Source organism: Phoenix dactylifera, unplaced genomic scaffold (assembly GCF_009389715.1).
Source record: "Phoenix dactylifera cultivar Barhee BC4 unplaced genomic scaffold, palm_55x_up_171113_PBpolish2nd_filt_p 000283F, whole genome shotgun sequence".
In the NCBI taxonomy this organism is placed as follows: domain Eukaryota; kingdom Viridiplantae; phylum Streptophyta; class Magnoliopsida; order Arecales; family Arecaceae; genus Phoenix; species Phoenix dactylifera.
Genome location: NW_024067767.1, coordinates 370,490 through 390,292, shown reverse-complemented (window position 1 = coordinate 390,292; position 19,803 = coordinate 370,490). Strand labels below are relative to the sequence as shown.

General features: G+C 40.3%; 1 protein-coding gene across 1 annotated transcript; it reads left to right on the top strand.

Moving 5' to 3' along the window:
• The first annotated feature begins 3,273 nt into the window (after positions 1-3,273).
• On the top strand, positions 3,274-19,577 carry LOC120105426 (bifunctional cis-abienol synthase, chloroplastic-like). Its single transcript, XM_039117856.1, has 8 exons — positions 3,274-3,480; positions 3,608-3,928; positions 15,464-15,660; positions 15,925-16,016; positions 16,208-16,437; positions 16,778-16,953; positions 18,170-18,388; positions 19,287-19,577. Exons 1-8 carry the CDS (start codon positions 3,274-3,276, stop codon positions 19,444-19,446), a joined length of 1,602 nt encoding a protein of 533 aa, XP_038973784.1. The 3' UTR covers positions 19,447-19,577.
• Positions 19,578-19,803: the final 226 nt, after the last annotated feature.

Here is a 19,803-nt window from a genome sequence, read left to right as displayed (position 1 = left end):
ATATGTTATTTCTTCCCAAATGAATTTATCTCAATATATTCATTAAAACAACATGCACGCCTCATAGGTGCCGCATCAACACATAAACAATAACAACATAATAATGAAAATATGTTGACAAACATTCATCTCATATGTGTCATATCAGCTCACAAGCAATAACAACACAACCGTAAAATAAATCCAACGATAAATCAATATATGCATAGAAGTGCTCAGATGTAAGGATTCTTACAGAAATTGTAGAGTGACTCAAACACAGTCCAAATCACAACCTACGCGCTGGGGTGCTCAGTCCCCTGATCAAAACCTCCTGGCTCCGCCGACCCTTCCTCTACAACATCAATTACAAATCACAAATTAAATCATTTAATATTTAAATATTCTAAACCATAATTCACATCTACTATGGGGTCCATCACCAGGTCCCCAAACATTTCAATCTCTCCAAATCTAGGGCAGTCAGGGTGGCCCGACTCCCACCCTTGTACCACCGGCCCATGTCGTCGCTAGCCGTGGCCGCTGCCAAGCCGGCGACGATGGCCGGTCCCGATGAAAAGACCAAAAGAAGGGTGGATGATAGAGAAGGGTTCTTCCTCCACCTCCTTGGTCCAAGGGCAACAGCCAGGGTGGCTGCGCCCTCACCTCCCCACCCTCGGCCACCATTGGCCAAACCATCGCCGGCCGCCCCTGCTGCAGTCGCCGGCGATGGTAACCGGCTAAGAGAAAGAGAGAGGAAGAAGTCTCTTCCTCTTCTTCTTTTTCTTCTTCTCTTATTATTATTATTATATTATTATTTTCCCTCCTTTTTCTTCTTCTTCTTCTTCTCCTTCTTCTTCTTTCCAACCGACACAGACCCCTCCCCCTTCCTCCATTTCTTCCACGGAAAGGCCACCGTGATGGTGGCTCGGCCCCCAACCGACGACACCCAGCCGCCGTCGCCGCCGCCGGTGGCCAACCGACGAGGGGAAGAGGAGGAGAGGATGGGATCCCGAGGAAGAAGACCTCGGATCCACCCTCCCTCATCACATACATAACCTAGAAAACCCTCTCTGACCCCCTCACAGATCCGACCAACTCCAACCGCCATGAATCCCGGCCATCTCGGCGGCCGACGGCGGCCAAAAATCCAGAGGAGAGAAGCCGAAACAGGGGTACCCTGTTTCGGATCCTTCTTCGGTGATTCCGTCGGCCATAACCCAGGAAACCCAACCAAAGTCAGGCAAATAAAATGCAAAGGACGAAGCCATGCTTACCTCGGCCCGATGAGGGTGTTCCGGCGACTTTCCGGCGAGGAATCGGAGGAGGGGTCTTGGGTTTTTCCGCACGGATCCGAGACCTCTTCTCCCGATTTGATCTTCACCGAGGGAGGGAAAAGCTTCCGGCTTCCTCCGCGGCCGGCCGGTTCCTCCCTCCGGCGCTCGTCTCTCCGGCGAGTCGCCTCTAACGCCGCCGCCGTCTCCCTCTTTTTTTTTTTTTTTTTTTGGTTTCTTCTCCCACGATCGTGCCCTACACGATCGTATATAGTGGATGGGCCCGGTCTTTTCGGGCCGGCCCGTCCACCCCTCTCTCTCCTTTTTATTTTTATTTTTTTATTTTTAGGGGTATTACAATCTCCCTCACATAATTCATATCCTAGCTGTTCCCATGAAAATTTAAAACAGCAAGCAAATCACTCATGCCACCTACACATCAGAATAACCACTCAGGCAAATAACCCAGCTGTGGAAGGTGGAAGCAAACGCTTCTAAAAAGTCAAATCGTATTCACAAAATAGATGAGACTTGTACTAACATCAAGAAAGACCACAGTAGCATTGGGTTGAGAGTCACATAGTTTACATGTCTTTCTATGCAGGCCTCCATGAGTGGTCAAAAAATTTTACAATCTCATGGTGTTTATATGCAGTTGTTTAAAGGATTGATACATCTGATGTGTGATGTCACAAACTAATTATGTATCTATATCAAAGATAACATATAACTCCAGTCAATAACCATGAAAAAATTTCGAAGATGACTAACATTTAGAACTATAGTATGCGAATGATCCGTGGTAGGGTAAACAAGGTCAAGTACTAGCCGGAGAGTACAAATATCGTCTCCAAATCAACTAAGAAATTGGTATCTCAAAATCTCATGATCACTTAAATTGGTGAAAGAAAGATACATAATGATGACAGTTTGGGACATAAATACGCCCTCTACTACTACTCTTAAACATCCGGAAAAAATGCAGACTTGTTAAGGCCAGGCAACGCCTATCAAACCCAGTAGAGCATCTAATAGAACCTGTCTTTAGATGACTGTAGGTATATTCAAATGTCAATTTGAGATGTCATGAAGGTTCTCAGCTGTGTTGTTGTGAGATCCAGCCCAGATAGGCCATTTTGGGCTGGTTTCTTTGGCCCAGATAGGCCGTTTTGGGCCAATCGAACTCCGCCGTGCCACTCTTTCTCCGGCTCCAACTTCTCTTTTTTTTCGTTCCATGGGCGCCGGGGCAAGGGAAGAGAAGGGGATGGGAGAAAGAATCTTTTGATCTCCCCAAGGAGAACAGCTCGTCGGAAATCTTGAACCTGTATATGTATCTTCAGAGACATAAAAGATCAAAGTTAGACGATGAGGATAATAACCATCGTAACAAATCGGAGGTGGCAGTTTTATGTTCTGGTTTTGAGGAAGCCAAAGAAAAGTCTCCAAAGTTAGAGATTATTCAGATCCACTTGCTTTGTCGAATCTTCTGGAGCTTGGATGATGGATTATATGGAAGGGTAACCAAAGAGTATGAAACTCTCCATGCTCAGAGGATGCAGGTCATCAAATTCTTGTCCACATTACGGCCATCACTTGCAAATTCCTATCCAAGTCTATTTTCTAGCTCTCATCGTGGGATAAATACTTGGTCGGACCTATCAACCAAAGGGAATCAGAATTCAGATCGACGTGTTGATAGTTCAATATCTTCAGATATAATTGATTTGGAGGCTGACTTCATTGATGCTGCTGCCAATACATCCGTGAGAATGTCTGCAGAAAAAAAAAAAAAAAAACATATGAGTCCAGTGATCAGAATATTTTATATTGTGGTGATTCTGATTTAATGATGCATAGGAAAATTCCAGATGTTGCAAATGGCCCTACGGATTCTTGCCCAAAAATACAAAGAAGGGAAAGACAGCACATCTGTCATAATTCTTGATTCAGATGATGAAGATGCAATCCATCAAACAGGAAGTCAACATGCTTCCCATTCTGGAAGGAAATCCTCTGATTCATGACAAACACTGGAACTCGAATTGAGAGCTTCCAAAGACAAGCCATTATAACGCAAGAAAGTCATTCAAACCAGATAATTCCCTATGGCTATGGAAGTAATAAGTTAGATGGTAGTGTTGCATTTAGAGCAAACAGGCAACCATCTGTTCAATATCAAAAAGTTGTCCTACAGAAAGTTCCTGAGAAGCAGCGATTTCAGGATCTTGTGAACCAAGACTAAGCAGAGAAGAGAGGCGAAAGACAAGGTGGAAAAGCTCTTGCTTTTGAAATGACTATGGAGGAAAAAAAAAACTGATGTAAACTCCACGCTTGTTTCATCTGCGGCTGTGCAGGAGCATTCATCGATCATGGGAATCTGCCAACAAGATGAAGCAGAAAACTTAGAAAATGATGAGCATCGGCTGGATGATCTTTGGAAAGAAATGTCATTAGATATGGAGTGCTCAAAGAATCCTAATTATGTTGAGCCAGCTGCTGTGCAAGAAGAAGAAGAAGAATGCAAGCACCTCCCCGTACTTCAGGATGATCTAGGCATTGTTTGTCGTATCTGCGAAGTTATTCAAAGAAGTATCGACACAATATTTGAATACCAATGGGCAAAGGCCCCACGGGCAGCAAGGACGCTCATGTCCAGATCAAGAAACACCAAGGATGTAGACGAAACATTACAATATTCCGTACCTAAATTTTTGGAAGATTTTATAGCAGCTGACATTTTTATCCATCCTAGGCATTTGAAGCAAATGAAGCCACATCAGTTAGAAGGCTTTCATTTTTTGGTTAGAAATTTAGTAAATGATAAACCGGAGGGCTGCATTCTGGCTCATGCCCCGGGATCGGGTAAAACTTTTATGCTCATTAGTTTTGTCCAGAGCTTTTTGGCCGAGTATCCATTTGCCAGGCCCTTGGTAGTGCTTCCCAAGAAAATTCTGCCTGTATGGAAAAAGGAATTTCAGCAATGGCAAGCTGAGGAGACTCCCCCAAAATAATGATAATTTTAAAAGGTAATTAACTTAATACTTTAAAATGTATTTTCCAAATTATTTGATAAAATAATTATTAGTTGATTTTGATATATATTTTATATTTAGTTAAACAGGTCAGGTATGTTATTGTTATGATAGTAATTATTTTAAATTATATTACGTTATGTTATGAAATTTTGGAAAATATGACTGGATAATTTATGAAATCTGTTTTTATATGTATGTTTTTCTCAGCATGGATATCATCTATTCTGATCCTGCCAATGGAGATTATTCGTTGGTCTTATCGACTTATATATGTGAAAAACTAGCTTCGACACCGTACCACCGATGATTAAAATAGTGGTATTTGGACACCGTTGCCACCGGTGGTTAATAATAGTGGATTTGATACTTTGTGCAACCCATGCCACTGAGTTACATGGCCATAGCCTATTTATGTCGCAATTTTGGTATCAGAGTTTTTTAAAAACGCTAAATAAATTTTTTTAAAAAATATGTTTATTTGTGATTTACTTTTCGGTCATTAATTTGTGCTTTAATTAAATATTTGGCATGCTTTGACCCTACTTTAGGGTATTATGTTGCTTATTTGGCTAGTGTAGCCCATTATCGTATTTTCTCTATTTTTCAAATCGTGAAGCATGATCACACGAGACTGGGGAGTGCGCTAGATTTCGAATATTATTTTTCAATTATTGGCATTTTTGTTAGATTAGTTAGAATATTTAATATGATTTATGTTGATATATGTTATTTTGAAACTTTGTATGATTGCTTTGAATAAATTATTGATTAAAAAAATCAGAAATTTGTTATTGCTTTGATATGATCTGTAGCCTTGCATACCTGTACAGTTTGCCGTGCAGCAATGCGGCGTCTATTGCACTTCGAGTTCAGGGCGTGATAGTTGTGCACCAAGTAAATAAATTCAGACACGAGCAAATGGATAGTTCTTTCAATTATTCATGTTTGAAAATTTTTTAGGGAGATTGAGGATAGAACTTCCCCTGTGTGGTTGCCACTGCCATATTGGACAGTGTCTTAAGTATTTAGTGTGGTCTGCAAGAAACTATTGAACTAGACACCGTTGCCACCGATGGCCCATCGTCGATGGTTAGAAGTAAACCATCCATTTCCATTTCAGAATGATCTATTTGATGGTATTATAAAGTTGCCATCTACCCATATTCTACCAACTAGAATTGAAGTTCTTAGACAAATGTAAGGCATCAATTATAGTTATCCTAAGGTCTCCAAATGTTCAAAGAAAAGGGGAAGGAAGGATGAAAGGGGAAGGAAGGATGTTGGCAACTCAATGAATGAAAGTTTAATAGTGGACATCACTACTAAAAATATTGATGCAAAGGTTTTTGAGGATGATGACAACGTATATAGACAGAAAAATGCCGATGACACAATGGTATCATCTAAACAAAAATAGTTAAAAAAAGGAGCATTTTTTTAATTTACCTTATTGGGAGTATAATCTTCTTTGGCATAATCTTGATGTGATGCATGTAGAGAAGAATGTTTGTGATAACTTGATTAGAACATTGTTAAATCTTGATGGGAAGACCAAAGATAACTTGAAAGCATATCTTGATTTGAAAGATATGGGCATAAGACAAGAGCTTCATCCGAAAGCACTTGCCAATGATAAATTTTCTATACTTCCTACATGTTACAAAATATGTACTTAAGAGAAAGATCTTTTCTTAGCAGTTCTAACAAATATGAAGGTTACTAATGAGTATGCATCGAATATTTTACGACGCATAAATCTTAAAGAGTGAAAACTTTTGAATCTTTAAAAGTCATGATGGTAACATTTTGATGCAAGATATCTTTTCATTAGCTTTAAGATCGTCAACGCCGAAACAAGTTCTTTAAATTGTTTCTTAATTGTCATCATTTTTTAAAGCATTATGTTCCAAACTTCTTGTTCCTCGAGAGCTTGATCAGTTGGAGTCTAATGTTACACTTACATTTTGCCACATGGAAAAGATATTTTCTCCTAAGCTTTTTACCATTATGGTTCATCTACTCATTCACTTAGCTTCAGAAGCTAAACTTGGTAGACTAGTTCACTACCGATGGATGTATCCTATTAAGAGGTGAGTTTGCTAAACTCTATAGTCAGTATTTAAAAATTATTAGCTTTAGCAGTATCATACTGATGTTGATATTGATAAAAAAATTATTGTTGAAGGTTTTTTGTGCACTTAAAGAAGGATGATTAAGTGTTAAAGAAGAAATGTTATATCTTAGACTCAAAACTTAGGTCCCTGGCCAACAAATCAAGTAATTCAGACACTAAATTTATAACTGACTATGTCATATATTAAGCATCGCTAACTCTCCCTCCACAATTACCTGCTCAATTGCTGAAGTCTTTTGCATCAGTATTAAGCCATACGAAACTATTGGTGCTTGAAATTGTTAATAGTTACCAGATGGCATCACGCTGGTCATATATTGTTATAAATAATCATTTGTCACATCGTCATTGAAAGACGATCGTGCCGGCCATATACCGATTTGAATCGCCGGTCGCTGCCCACAGACAACATGATGCACGACCAAGGCTGGACTGATATATAAGGTATATATTTTGGAGGTAGTTGGAGGCTCATATCATCCCTTGCTACTGTTCAAGCAAAACTTGTTCATAAAGAGATTAATGATGCCCGCCTGTTGATGAGCATTAACACTACAGGAAAACTAATCTTTTCCGACGCTTTTCATGATCTTTACCGACGCTTATAAGCATCGGCTAAAGTTCCAGCGACGCTATTAAAGCGTCGCAAAAACGTCGGCGATACCGGAGTGACAAAAGTTTTTGCCGACTCAACATGAAAGCGTCGGCAAAAACAGGGATTTGCCGACGCTTTATACAAAAAAAATATAGTCTATTCTGACGCTTATAAGCGTCGCTGTAAATAAATTTTTTTTTAAAAAAAATTATTTACAAATCTCTGGGGGCCTTGAGGACGGCTTATAAGCCCTGATCGTTCGGAAGCGATGAAGAAGAAGAGGAAGAGGCAAGGGAGGGGGCTCCATTTCTAGTACCCGGTCATCTCCGGCATCTAGTAAACCCAAATCTTATATTCACATATTAATCCTAAGGAAAAATATATTCTATACATATAGCTTAAAAAAATTTAAATAAATGGCCATACCTAACCCAGGAGCTCCAGAGCTCTCTTCCTGCTAGCCACAGCCGTCACTGCAAAAGAGAGATAGAAAAAAATTCAATCAAAGTTCGTTCTTTGAAACTATATTATTTATCTAACAAAAAGAAAGAATGAAGAAAGGAAAGAGAAAAGAACATGAAAAAGAAAAAAAAGGAACAAAAAGAATAAAAAAAGAAAAGAAATGAAGATAAATAATAAGGGGAGGAAAAAAAATGGAAAGGAAAGATGAAGAGAGGCACCATAGAGAAATCTGAAAACCCCTCCGGTCAATGGAGCTATCGTTGACGGCGAGGACGTGCGGCTCTCCGCCGGTGCTCTTACACCCTCTCTCCGTCGCCATCCCCTGTTCTCCTCCGTCGCCATCCCCTCTCCACCGGATAGAAACCCTAAAATGAAGTAGAAATATAAATAGAGGGAGGGGAGTGAGAGAGAGAAAGAGAGGAGGAGGATGAGAGAAGAAAAGGACCGTCACTTTCCTTTGGGGCTGGAGCATCTCCTCCCCCTATTTGGAGCTGGACCATGGCCATGGCTCCGAATCAGGGGTTAGGGATAAGGAGGGCAGCAGGCGGCGGGCGGCTGGAGGGGCTAGGGACCAGGAGGGGGCCTTATATATGTGGGTGGGGGTGGGTGAAATGGGCACGCTTTAGAGAAAGCGTCGTGGGACTCCGATGATGTTTTTAAGCATCGTCTAATCACCCAAGCTCCGTTCTAGCGTTGTGACCGCCGACACTTCTAAAAAGTGTTGGCAAATTTTGACGCTGGACCAAAATTACTGATGCTTTTAAGAAGTGTCGGTGTATAAGCGTCGGCATTTTCCTTTTTTTCTGTAGTGTAAGGACCGATTCTGTAGGAGTCTACTGTCTGTGTACATAGCTTGATGCTCTTATTCTTTGTGGAACTTTTTTAATAGGACAACTTGGACACGGTAAAGTGTTAGAAACTGTAATTATAAGAAATAAAAGAACCTCTAGCAATTAAAAAAGATGAGAAAATTGAAATATGCCACCTATAATATCTCTTATATTGTTTAAAAATTCTGGAGGCTAAGAACAACCCAGCCTCCATGTCAGCAATCTACTTTATTAAAGTTAAGATTTGTTATAGTTATTAAAAGCTTATTTACATTATAAAATATACTTAATCGAAGTATGTTGATATTTCATATTTTAATAATTATTTCTTTTCGTTAAAAAAAAACAATTCTTTTTCCTCTGTTAAAAATAAAAATTTAATAACTTCATTTCATTCTTTATGATATTTTTCAAACTATTTTATATAAAATATTAAAAAATATCAATAATTTCAATATTTTCCATATTATATATATATATATATATATATATATATATATATATATATATATATATATATATATATATATTTACAAGTTTCCAAAATCTAAATAATTTTATTTACACTGCAATATATGTAGATAACAACGAAGATCTAATAATTGCAGAAGGGGAGTTCCATGGCTAGAATCATGATAGTTTTTGACTGTTCTGCTGCTTTGATACAACAAATCAACGTTCTGATATGGTTCTACTACAGTCGACGTGCATATTGGCTATCAAAGCGACTGCTTTACAAGAAAAAAGAAACATGCACGTTGGTTTGACATGTTAGTGCGACAAGAGACTAGCAGTTCACGTTCAGATCCTAGGGTTTCATCCCACTGGGGAGCTGCCAATCAAAGTAGAAGAGAAGGTTGGCCAGGGCCATCACCATTTGGAGTCTTGGACCATCGATCATAAAGGTGCCCTTAGGGCATATTCCTTTGCCCATCGTGAAAGGAGCATACTCAATGTTATAACCTTTGTAGTGCACCTTGCTGCCAATATGGAACCTCCATCTCCTAAAGCTCGATCTCCAAGTCCTCCCAATATCTTGGATCCTAGCCCATGTGTTGATGATAACCTTCTGGGGATTGATTCAATTTAAGCTCATCCAGATGCAGCCCACACTAGCAGGGCACCGAGTTTTGTTTTATTTATTTATTTTAATAAAGATTCTAAATTTAAAATAAAAGCCTCTGATATAGTGATAGAATATGTGGTTTGTGGCCGTTACAATAAGAAACAAGTTTCTATGCAACCGTATTGGAGATTATATCCATCTTAATCTTTGCAATTATCTCTAATGAGTGAGGCACATTATAAAGCGATATCTTGCGGACTTGGTCCCTAACTCATTCCTTAGGTTCTTTCCATCACGATTGCTCAGAGTTAGGATTAGAGTGCCTCTTGTGGGTGGCGGAGAGCGCATGCAGCTCTTCTTCCTTTTGCCCCATGCAATTTAATATTATGGTGTCTAAGCATGCAGGCTTCTGGGCAAGAAGACAGAAGCCTTTATTTTTTCTTATATTTGCCCCTCATCCATTGAATAATAATAGATCTTATCCCGCATTCACATCCGTAGTGTGTAAGCCGCCGTTGCACCAATAATAATAATAATAATAATAATAATAATAATAGATTTTGCCCATCAAAACCATATGAAAGAGGCCGGCATTGATCAGCAGCTCGAATAATCGGTACATTTGCCGTCCGGCTCGGTTGCTAGCAACAATGTCCCATCTAAGGAGCCGAGCCCTTGTCGAACTCCATGGCCATGGTGAGGGGCTTCGACACCATGTTGACATGCATAGTGAGAGGAAGGTGGCCAGCACTTGGCCTAGTAGGTTAACATCATCCAATGTGGCCTCTTCTTTCCACCTTGAAAGCCACCACCTCACTGCCAATATGTTGGCGATGGAGAGGCTGATCAATTCATCCCGCAGATCCAGGTCTCCTTCCAGACACCCCATCTTCTGTTTGTGGGAAATCGACCATAAGAGGGCTGGCCTCAACTGGTGGCCCACCAATTAAGATCCTCGTGGCCCATCAGTTGGGATAAGTCGGGAGGTGTTGCCACCGAAAATCCGATCTGACGGAGTCGGCAATTTGGTGGATGAGGTCTGCTTTGCTAGGATAAAGATGGCCAACAAGGTACAAGCTCCAACCTGCGATGAAAGCGAAGCGATCAAGGTTGTCGAAACATATTGGTGGGAAACCCTTCAATGTTTATGTCAAGTAGATTTTTTGTCAGATGAACAAAAATCCGACAACTCCACAATTTTTTAATTAATTCAAATAGATAAATCCAACAAATCCAAATAATTAAATTGGTTCAATTACAAGAGTAGCTTTCAATGTTCATCGGTATCAAAATAAACTAACTAACTAACTGATGACTTTGACACTCAAACTCAGCGCTCAAACCTATCCGAAACTATTCATCCTACGACTGAAAAAAAAGAAAGAAGAAGGGATGGTGAGCTTTACACCCCAGTAAGAATCCTCACACATCTACACCAATATAATAATAATATAAGTTTGAAAACAATAAAATATCGTTGCACACATCATGAAATCACAAACTGGGTATCAATAATATTCGAATAATCAGTATAAATATGAACATCAAATATCAATAGAAATCCATCCACTCAAGAGTGATATAGCATAAGATATTTCATAAATCTCCGTTGATGTTTTCAATGCTTTTCTTCCCGTTTCTTTTACCTTGATTCGGATCAATTATCTTATCGACTTTGGGCCAAATCTCGGTCACATTTTCCAGCCTGTGATGGGGCTTGCCAAAGTATCACATTTCCAGCTTGTGGCGAGGCCTGCCAATTATAGTTCTACATTTCCAGCCCGTGATGGAGCCTGACAAACTATCACATTTCCAACCTATGGCGGGCCTGCCATAATAACGAGATAAGCTCTAAAGTCCTCATTTATTTAATCTAATTCACATACACATATCAATTTTTTTTTATTTATTTTTGGCTTTAAACTAACCACAGTTACGTTTTCAGCCTGTGATGAGTTAACCAATAATAACATTGTTAGTTCAGAACACCACATCTATTAGTTCGATTATGCACATGTAAGTAATGCTCATATATGTACCCATCAAACCATCCATCACAAGCGAACATGATCAAAATACAATTTAATACCAAAACTATCATAAAACTATTCTGGCTTCTTACTTATCAGGATCATAGCATATCATATATATATATAGGTAGAAAAATATTTATGTCATGCAAGTCAATGTACAAGGATTCTTACCTCTTTACTAACAACCAAACAAACCAATCACCTGCCCACACCGTGATCTACGAACCGGAGTGCACATAACCCTACTCAACGTCCTCTTTTCCAAAAGATTGTTTTCCTAAAAAATCAAATCAATATAAAAAATTATTCGAGATATCCGACAACTCAGAACCCTCTACTAGTCCACTACAAGGTCTACCATCACGTAGCAACCTAGGACTATCCAACAGTCGTCACAACCAATGATCACCCCGTATCAAGCTTAGAAGGAGAAAGTACCAACAGGAAGAGAGAGAAAAGTTTCGAAAGTCCCATAGAGAGAGAAACTAGAAACAAGAGAGAGAAATCCAAGAGAGCAAGGAGAGAGAAAGAAGAGAGAGGGCTCTCTTTTTCTTCCAAAATAGAGGAGAGTTGTTTTCTCCCTCTCTTCCACGGATCAGGGGGGTGGCGGCCCAAAGTGGTCGAGCTACGACGACGGCGACCCTCAACCATGGCACCACCGGCAACGGTAGTCGGCCGACGAGAAGAAGGGGAGAAAAGAGGAAGAAGACCATCAAAGAACCAATCAAAATCGGCCTGAACATGGCCGATCTCCCTGATCGATGCCACATGAACTTAGAACTCTCAGGAGGCGGTGAAGCTCGGCTGAACCCGGCAGCCGCCGCCGGCGGGGCTTGGAAGAAGCCGAAATAGGGAACCCCTATTTTGGATGGAAATTCGGCAACTTGCTGGCTCTATTCAAGGTGAAAACATGGCTAGATGATCCAAAGAAGAAGAGAGGAGTGGCTTGGGTCTTACCTCAGCTTGACGAGGATTCGGTGATGTTTCCGGCGAGGATTCGAGGGAAGAACTCGGAGAAGCAACTCGGAATCGGTGGCAATTCCCGACAATTCACGTGGTGGAAAACTAAGGAGGAGAAGGGGAGTTATATAGGCAAGATCTCTGAGTTTGATTTGAACTTGAACTGGCCTCGGGTAGCTACCTCTTCTGCCAGAATCGGGGAGGAATGGAGTCTTCTTCTCCGCTTGGACCGTGCCACTGTGCACGGTCGGGTTGGGCCTGGCCCCCTCCGGGCCGGCCCACAAGACCACGGGACTGGGCTGGTCAAAGGTCGGGCTGGGCCTGGCCCCTTTGGGCCGGCCCTTGGCCCCAATTTTTCTTTTTGCTTTTTTGGGTTATTACAGTTTTGGAAAGGAATAGTAGAGATCTGAGTAGAATGACAGGTGAAAGCAAGGTGAAAAGTCTCTTACCTAGGGTCCCCTAGCCAAGTTTATACAGAGGAGGGTGTTGATCTGTTGTGATTCCAATCGCACAATTTTCAGATGAGCTTTTATGCTTTTTCCCTATCTCTTGCCCTAGGCAATAACGACTTTCCTTATCCAGCGTGCCAAGATCATGCTGAGCTGTAACTACCTTTGTTAATCATTTGAAGATTTGTTTGGCTATTGACTCCACATGGCACGTGCTACGCTCCTATTGATCAGTTTAACTGGCGGGCATGATTTCGGTGAGCGGCGAATCCGAGCATGACCTTTTTTTTGCTAAAGAAAAGGGGTAGGGGGGAGGAAGGGACAAGTCCACCCCCGCGTAGCAGCCCCCACTGGGCCCCCGCCCCGCCAGGAGAATGTTCGATGCGGGCAGAAATGGCCGTGTGTTGGGCACCCCGACCGGTTTTACTCATACCCTCCCCACCCGTGGGCCCGGCTCAGCTACTCCTCTGAGCTCTGGCTCGAGTCCCACGTATGAGTACGTCACACCCGGCACCACCCCGGCTACTAGCGGTTCAAGAGCGGTCCTACACCACAAGTCCAAGCAGTGGCCAAAAGTAGTAAGCTCCGGTCCACAATTTAATCGTCGCCGCAGTGATTCGAACTTGGGACCTTGTGGTTAGAATTGCTGCCCAGTACCACTAGGCTACCACCTTGGTGGCAATCCGAGCATGACCTTTGGGGGACGTTTTCTGCAATGAAAAATAGGTCGTAGCCCACTCTTTGCTATGGTGCTCGTGACCTTCTAGTCCAAGTTATGGATCTCCAGCATCTCATCAGTATTGGAAAATATAACAATGCTTACCAGAAAGCGTTAATAAAATCCCTTCTTTCCTTGCCGATGCTTTTAAGCATTGTAATCTCCAAATGCTAATAAGCTGCGTTGATAAATTTTGGCACGGTAGATAACTTACCGATACTTCTTCCTAGCATCGGCAAATAACATTCAGGATTAGCTCTTCCTCCTTAGTGTGGGAGGTGTTGCGATTTCAAAATGTACATGCATAAATTAGAATGATGAAGTGTCAAAGAAGAAATATTATATCTTAGACTCAGAACATAGGATCTATGACCAACAGATCAAGTAATTCAGACACTAAATTTATAACTGACCATGTCAAATATTAAGCATCGCAGACTGGATCTCCCTCCACAATTTCCTGCTCAATTGCAGAAGTCTTCTGTATCAGTATTAAGCCATTCGAAACTATCGGTGCTTGAAATTGTTAATTGACACCAGATGGCATCCCGCTGGTCATACATTGTTATAAACAATCATTTGTCACCATCTTCGTTGAAAAACCGATCGTCCTGGCCCAGGCTGGACGGAACATATCATCCCTGGCTACTTTTCAAGCAGAACCTGTTCATAGAGAGATTAATGAAGCTCACGTGTTGCTGAGCATTAAGGACCGGTTCGCTAGGAGTATACTTCTTCTGTACGTCGCCTTATTTTGATTGTCGATTTAGTGGGCGTGTAAATTCCAGACTGGTCAATGATAGTCTGATCAACGAAAAAAAAAAAAATCGTATATGTACACCATTTTCTTTTGTCTTCTTGGCTACATATGGACACTAATTTCGCTTTGAGGTTGCCCACAAGAAAAAGAAAAAATGACACTCTTCGACGTAAGGGACGAGTGTTTAGACTTTAAACCCCGCGCTCGTCATTATATAGCAGGCAGCGAGGCATTACCTGGAGTCATACCAGGAGTAGATCAGAGGCCAGAGTAAGGAAAGAATTTTGAGTAGTATGGCTCTCCCCTGCTCCCTTGCTCAGCCTCCCGCTCCATCACTTCCGCGCTCTCTCACCCATCGCCCATCTGCCTTGGTATCGCTGCCAGAATCTCCGGGCCGCCACCTCCGTCAGTCACTCTCCCTTTCACCTCAGCTTCTTCGCACGAGAAGAAGCACGCGCCATTCCTCCTTTGCCCTTCTAAAGCCGGAGGTCTCTGTCTTTCTCTCTAGCAGTAGAGCAAGATTTATTAAACCTCAAGATGCATGCCAGTTTATACTAATTAATTAAAAAAATATGATATGTCAACTCCCATGTATGATTTATCTTACAAAACTAATATGGATCTGAGGAAACTAGATGCTTGCATTCTCGTTGCTTAGACTTGATTCACCTCCCCACCCAGCTAAGTAGGATGCCCTACAAAATAATGAACCTCCCAATGTTTGTAGAAGAGTTACCAAACATGACTTACTGTAACAACCCAAAATCTCACCCAAAATGGCTAGCCAGAAGGTATTATTTGGATTCCTTGATCCTGTATAAGTACGCAAGATCTTCTCGGCGAATAACCGATGTGGAATTAAACACACGCCTGCACGGGTCTTTACAGACTCCTCCCATTCAAGCCCTAATATAGTGTTCCCTAGTCCACGTAGGCTATGGGCCAAGTTCGCTTTGATACCATTTGTAATAACTCAGAACCTCACCGAAAATGTTACTCCAAAAGTATTATTTGGATTTCTTGATCCCGTATAAGTACTCAATATCTATCCAGCAAATAACCGATGTGGGACTAAACACACGCCTGTACGGATCCTCACACTTATAGAGGAGAAAGATGAGATATAGCTTTTTGTCGGACATGATCTTACCAACCTAGCCTCTTGCAGGAGGGCTTCATGCAGGAAGAGGAAACTGAGGAGGATCTGATTGGTGTAATAGAGGTAGAACTTGCATCCATTGAGACTTGTCTAATGGATACTGCTGCTCTTTTTGAGGCTCTAATGTTGGTGGATTTGATGGAACGGCTTGGAATCCAAAGATACTTCGAACACCAAATCCGACGTATTTTACGCACAAGCTACATGTAAGTGCATCGATCGTGTTGGTATATATAAACTTACCTCGTGCCCTGAGTGTCTAAAGTGCCACCCAGCCAACTGTAGAGAAAGAAAAATATGAGCCAGACTCTAAATCAACCAAAATCTGGCATCTAATAAAACAAGTGTGTCATGAGATCATGACCACATCTTCAAAATTTCTTTTGAAGGTGGAGACTCCTATATATAAGGTGCGGTCATCTCGTATTTACCTAGACAGCTCTGCACGTAATTATGTTTTTCAACTGCAGGCAATGGGATGATAAGTATGGGTTGAATGATGCAAAAGCCACAGTATTAGCCTTTCGCTTGCTAAGGCTTCATGGCTACCCAGCCTCTGCAGGTATCGCGGCCTTTTTTCTCTGCTCAAATAATATCTGGATGGGAACTTTAGGGGCACACCCCGGTCCCTGCGAATTGCATGCTTGCTTGCAGGCCTAGCTGTGATGTATGCTTGTTATGGATCTTGTTCCAAGCCCATAAGCCCATATAACTCAACTAAATGAGATTGACCACTTCGTTATCCATTTGCAGGTGTTCTTATGGCTTTAGAGGATGGGAAAAAGAGCTTTTATGAATGTTTCTCCGTCGATTCACCGACCAATATATCAGCTATGTTGAACCTGTATAGATGCTCTCAGACAGGCTTCCCGTCTGAATCAAAAATCATGGGAGAAGCACAGGAATTTGCAAGGTCCCAACTCCTTAACGTCTTGTCAGAGGGGAACCCAACTCTGTTGCAGCCCAACAACCTTGGGATAGAGGTAAGACCCCCGCAAGCTGTCGCTGGAATATTGTTCTCAAAGCAAGGGAGGAAGATTGGTGTATATATATATATATATATATATATATATATATATATATATATATATATATATATAGAATATTGCCTTCCATCCTTCTTTCCATATTTGTCCCTAGTAAGCAAACTTTTGCAATGTTTATGGAAAAGTGAAATTGCAACTATATGATGAACCTGTCCATGCACATGCTAAATACTAGAAGGTGGCCATGACACTTAAATTCAAGTCATATTCTAATATCAAATGCCGGGATTTGACGTTTTTTAGCTTTATCTAATCTGCTTTAATTTGATTTGTCTAGGTAAATTTTGCATTGGAATTACCTCGCCGACACCTCATGCCAAGATTAGAGTCAAGAAGCATTATAAAACAATTGTGGCCAGAAAATGAGAGTACAAGAAAATATTTAAAACTTGCAAAGTTGGACTTGCAAAAGTTGCAAAAGCTATATCAACAAGAGCTGGAGGAATTGGAGAGGTCAGTATGATAAGTCATATATTTTAAGGGATGCTAACTAATTAAGATCTTGGACATAGGATGAAAATAATAATTTCTTGCTAACCATATTCGCATCTATCAACTGATATCTCTATCCTCACAATTAGGGATGGCTATGAGCTAGCTTAGGTCTTGATGAGATCAACTTGGGGTTGAGTCAAAAAAAAAAACCTCAACCCATACCCAACCCATTCACATTAATTTCAAAAGAATAAATCTAAAGCTATTTATTTTCATACAAACCCATATTCACCTATCATCCTCAATCAGCACATTACTTATCAATTATAAATATTAATAAATAAAAGCGAAATAAACTTAAAAATTAGTTTTGTAGAATAGGACATCCAAAAAAGTAATTAAGTGAGAGAAGCAATTTAAGAGGAAAAAAAGATAAATCCTAGACATTCTATATTCTCCACCTTTTATTTATTATATTTTATTTATTTATTTAAATATTAATTATGCAATTTTTCTAATCATCCGAACCAATCTTCTAATAGAGCATGGCATATGATGTGGCTGCCACTAATTTTAGAAATTTGAGAATGAATCTTACTAGCCGGAATCTTATATCTAGAATAATCTATCCGATTCAAAATTTTTCTCCAAATCTTGATTGTGCACCTGCTTTCTAAATGCTTTGTTACTAAAAATATCTATATAATATTAACTTCCTTTGCACCCATACTTGTACTTATTCTGGCAACTAAATGCTAGAATTTGAAGATTTATTTTCTCCTTGCATCGACTCACCAAGCCAATTAAGAGGATAAACCTAAGCCTGACCCCTTTGTAATAGACTTGGTCTCAACTAATTCATACCTGGTCCATTTATTTTCTAATTTATTCCAACTAATTATATATCTGATCTAATTATATATAAAAAGAGTTGTATATGTGTATGTGATTTTCTAGCAACATATAACCAAGATCTTGGAGAAAAGTTAAGATCAAGTACATATACAACATATTCTTTTAATTTGACAATATTATTTTGAGCCCTATCCTGTATTTGGAAGGAAGGTTCTCCTTTCATATCTTGGAGCGGTCACCAAGTGTTGACTCAAGTAAATGGAAGATAGCAATGAAAATTATCATATAGTGATTTTATCTAGATATCATCACATATTTTTATCTTCATCTTGTAGCTCTTTGCCATGGATATTTCGATATTCTGCTTTAACTTTTGCAGATGGTGGCAGCAATTTGGGTTTGATGAAATAAAACGTGGACGTAAGAGGCTTATACAAAGTTACTTTATAGTGGTACCAACTATCTATGAACCTCAATTTTCATCTTTTCGGCTAGCCTATACCAAGTGTATAGCTTTGATCACCATTCTTGATGATCTCTTTGATGACAAAAGCTATGACCTTCAAGAACTTCGGCGCTTCAACGAGGCTTTCAGGAGGTAAGTATATTTGATTATGTTTAACGGCCCCGCATCCCCCCCCCCCCCAAACCGACCATTTCAATGAAATGATAGGAAACACCAACTCAATAACCTATAATGTTCTCGATTTGGAGGAGGCAGCCCAATTTCTCAGCATGTTTCATGCTTAGCAAAGTTGGTCTTTGGATGGTCTTCTCAGCATGTATCCAATTGCTAGGAGAATGTCACTAGCAAATTGTTTTGTTTTTCTCAGAGAAGTTGTTCAACACATGGGGAAATTTTCATGTCAATAAGGATCTCATGCAAATCGCCTACTTTGCCACTATTATAAAGCAAAGAGTTTGGGAGGATGACTAACTTCAGAAGTCGCTGTCTCCATTCAAACTTTTGATAACAACTAATAATATTCCATTCTTGCATTTTTATTGGTGATTCTGAGTTCCATAGATTTATACGTATTTTTCTTTTAAATAGTGAATTAACAAGCACCACTTTATTTCCACCTCCGGTGTAATTATTCCCACAACATTTTTTAAATCCATACTAAATTATCAAACGATCCTCCTTGTCGAATTTTTTCTAGTGCTTAACTTCTCCGAGCCTATTAACAGAACAACCACAATCTAGTTCTAGCCCTGACCCATGTCTGGGTTCCAATCAGCGTAGAGACTAGCTTAGCATAACATCTAATCTCATCTTCTTTTTTTTTTTAATTTTATTTTTGAGGAAAGCATGATCAATGCCATGGATTGATGTCAATTATCCATTTCTAGCACCCAGAGAGACACCTACCAACAAGTTTGAACATGGAACCTCCTCTAATTGAAGGAAGGGTGCAATCATGAGGCTATAAACCGATTTAGAATGTTTGGATTAAAGGCCTTTTCTATCATTCTTAATATCTCTTCCATGCCAGGTGGGACTCATCTCTTATCAATGATCTTCCTCAACACAAGCTAGCATTCGAAGGCATAGACGGTACCTATCTAGAGCTGGCAGCAGAAGCCAACCGAGTTCAGGGTCGCGACATCCTTCCCATATTCAGGCATATGGTAAGTATGAATTTTCTCAATTAATCAATTTAGATGCTGAAAGCTAAGTTCTAGCAGGAGGACAATAACCCAAAGATTAGACATTCAGTCCTAATGACATTAGCCCAGGTCCATCAAAGGCTTTGGCCGCACCTCTTTCCGACCTTTTTAAGAAGTCATTCGGCCAATTTAAAAGAAGAAATGAAATATAGCTAACGACTAACGAGGTCTCGTATTAGTTTGGATTGGTTACATAATTCCTTTTCCTCTGTCCTTCTCTTTAACGGAAGAACGAAACTCTCCTTAAGTCTCTTTTTAAATAAAATCCCTGTCGATAAATTGCTGGACTTTCTAGTGTCCTAACAATTTAAATGGGTCAGCACCCAAGTCTGGCCAACTGAT

Bases quoted from the DNA above. Each gene is read 5' to 3' on its own strand.
- LOC120105426 (XM_039117856.1), top strand. From the start codon at position 3,274: ATGACAAACACTGGAACTCGAATTGAGAGCTTCCAAAGACAAGCCATT. The intron at 3,481-3,607 runs GTGAACCAAGAC...GCGGCTGTGCAG, and splicing joins AGCAGCGATTTCAGGATCTT to GAGCATTCATCGATCATGGG. The intron at 16,017-16,207 runs GTATCGCGGCCT...ATCCATTTGCAG, and splicing joins TGGCTACCCAGCCTCTGCAG to GTGTTCTTATGGCTTTAGAG.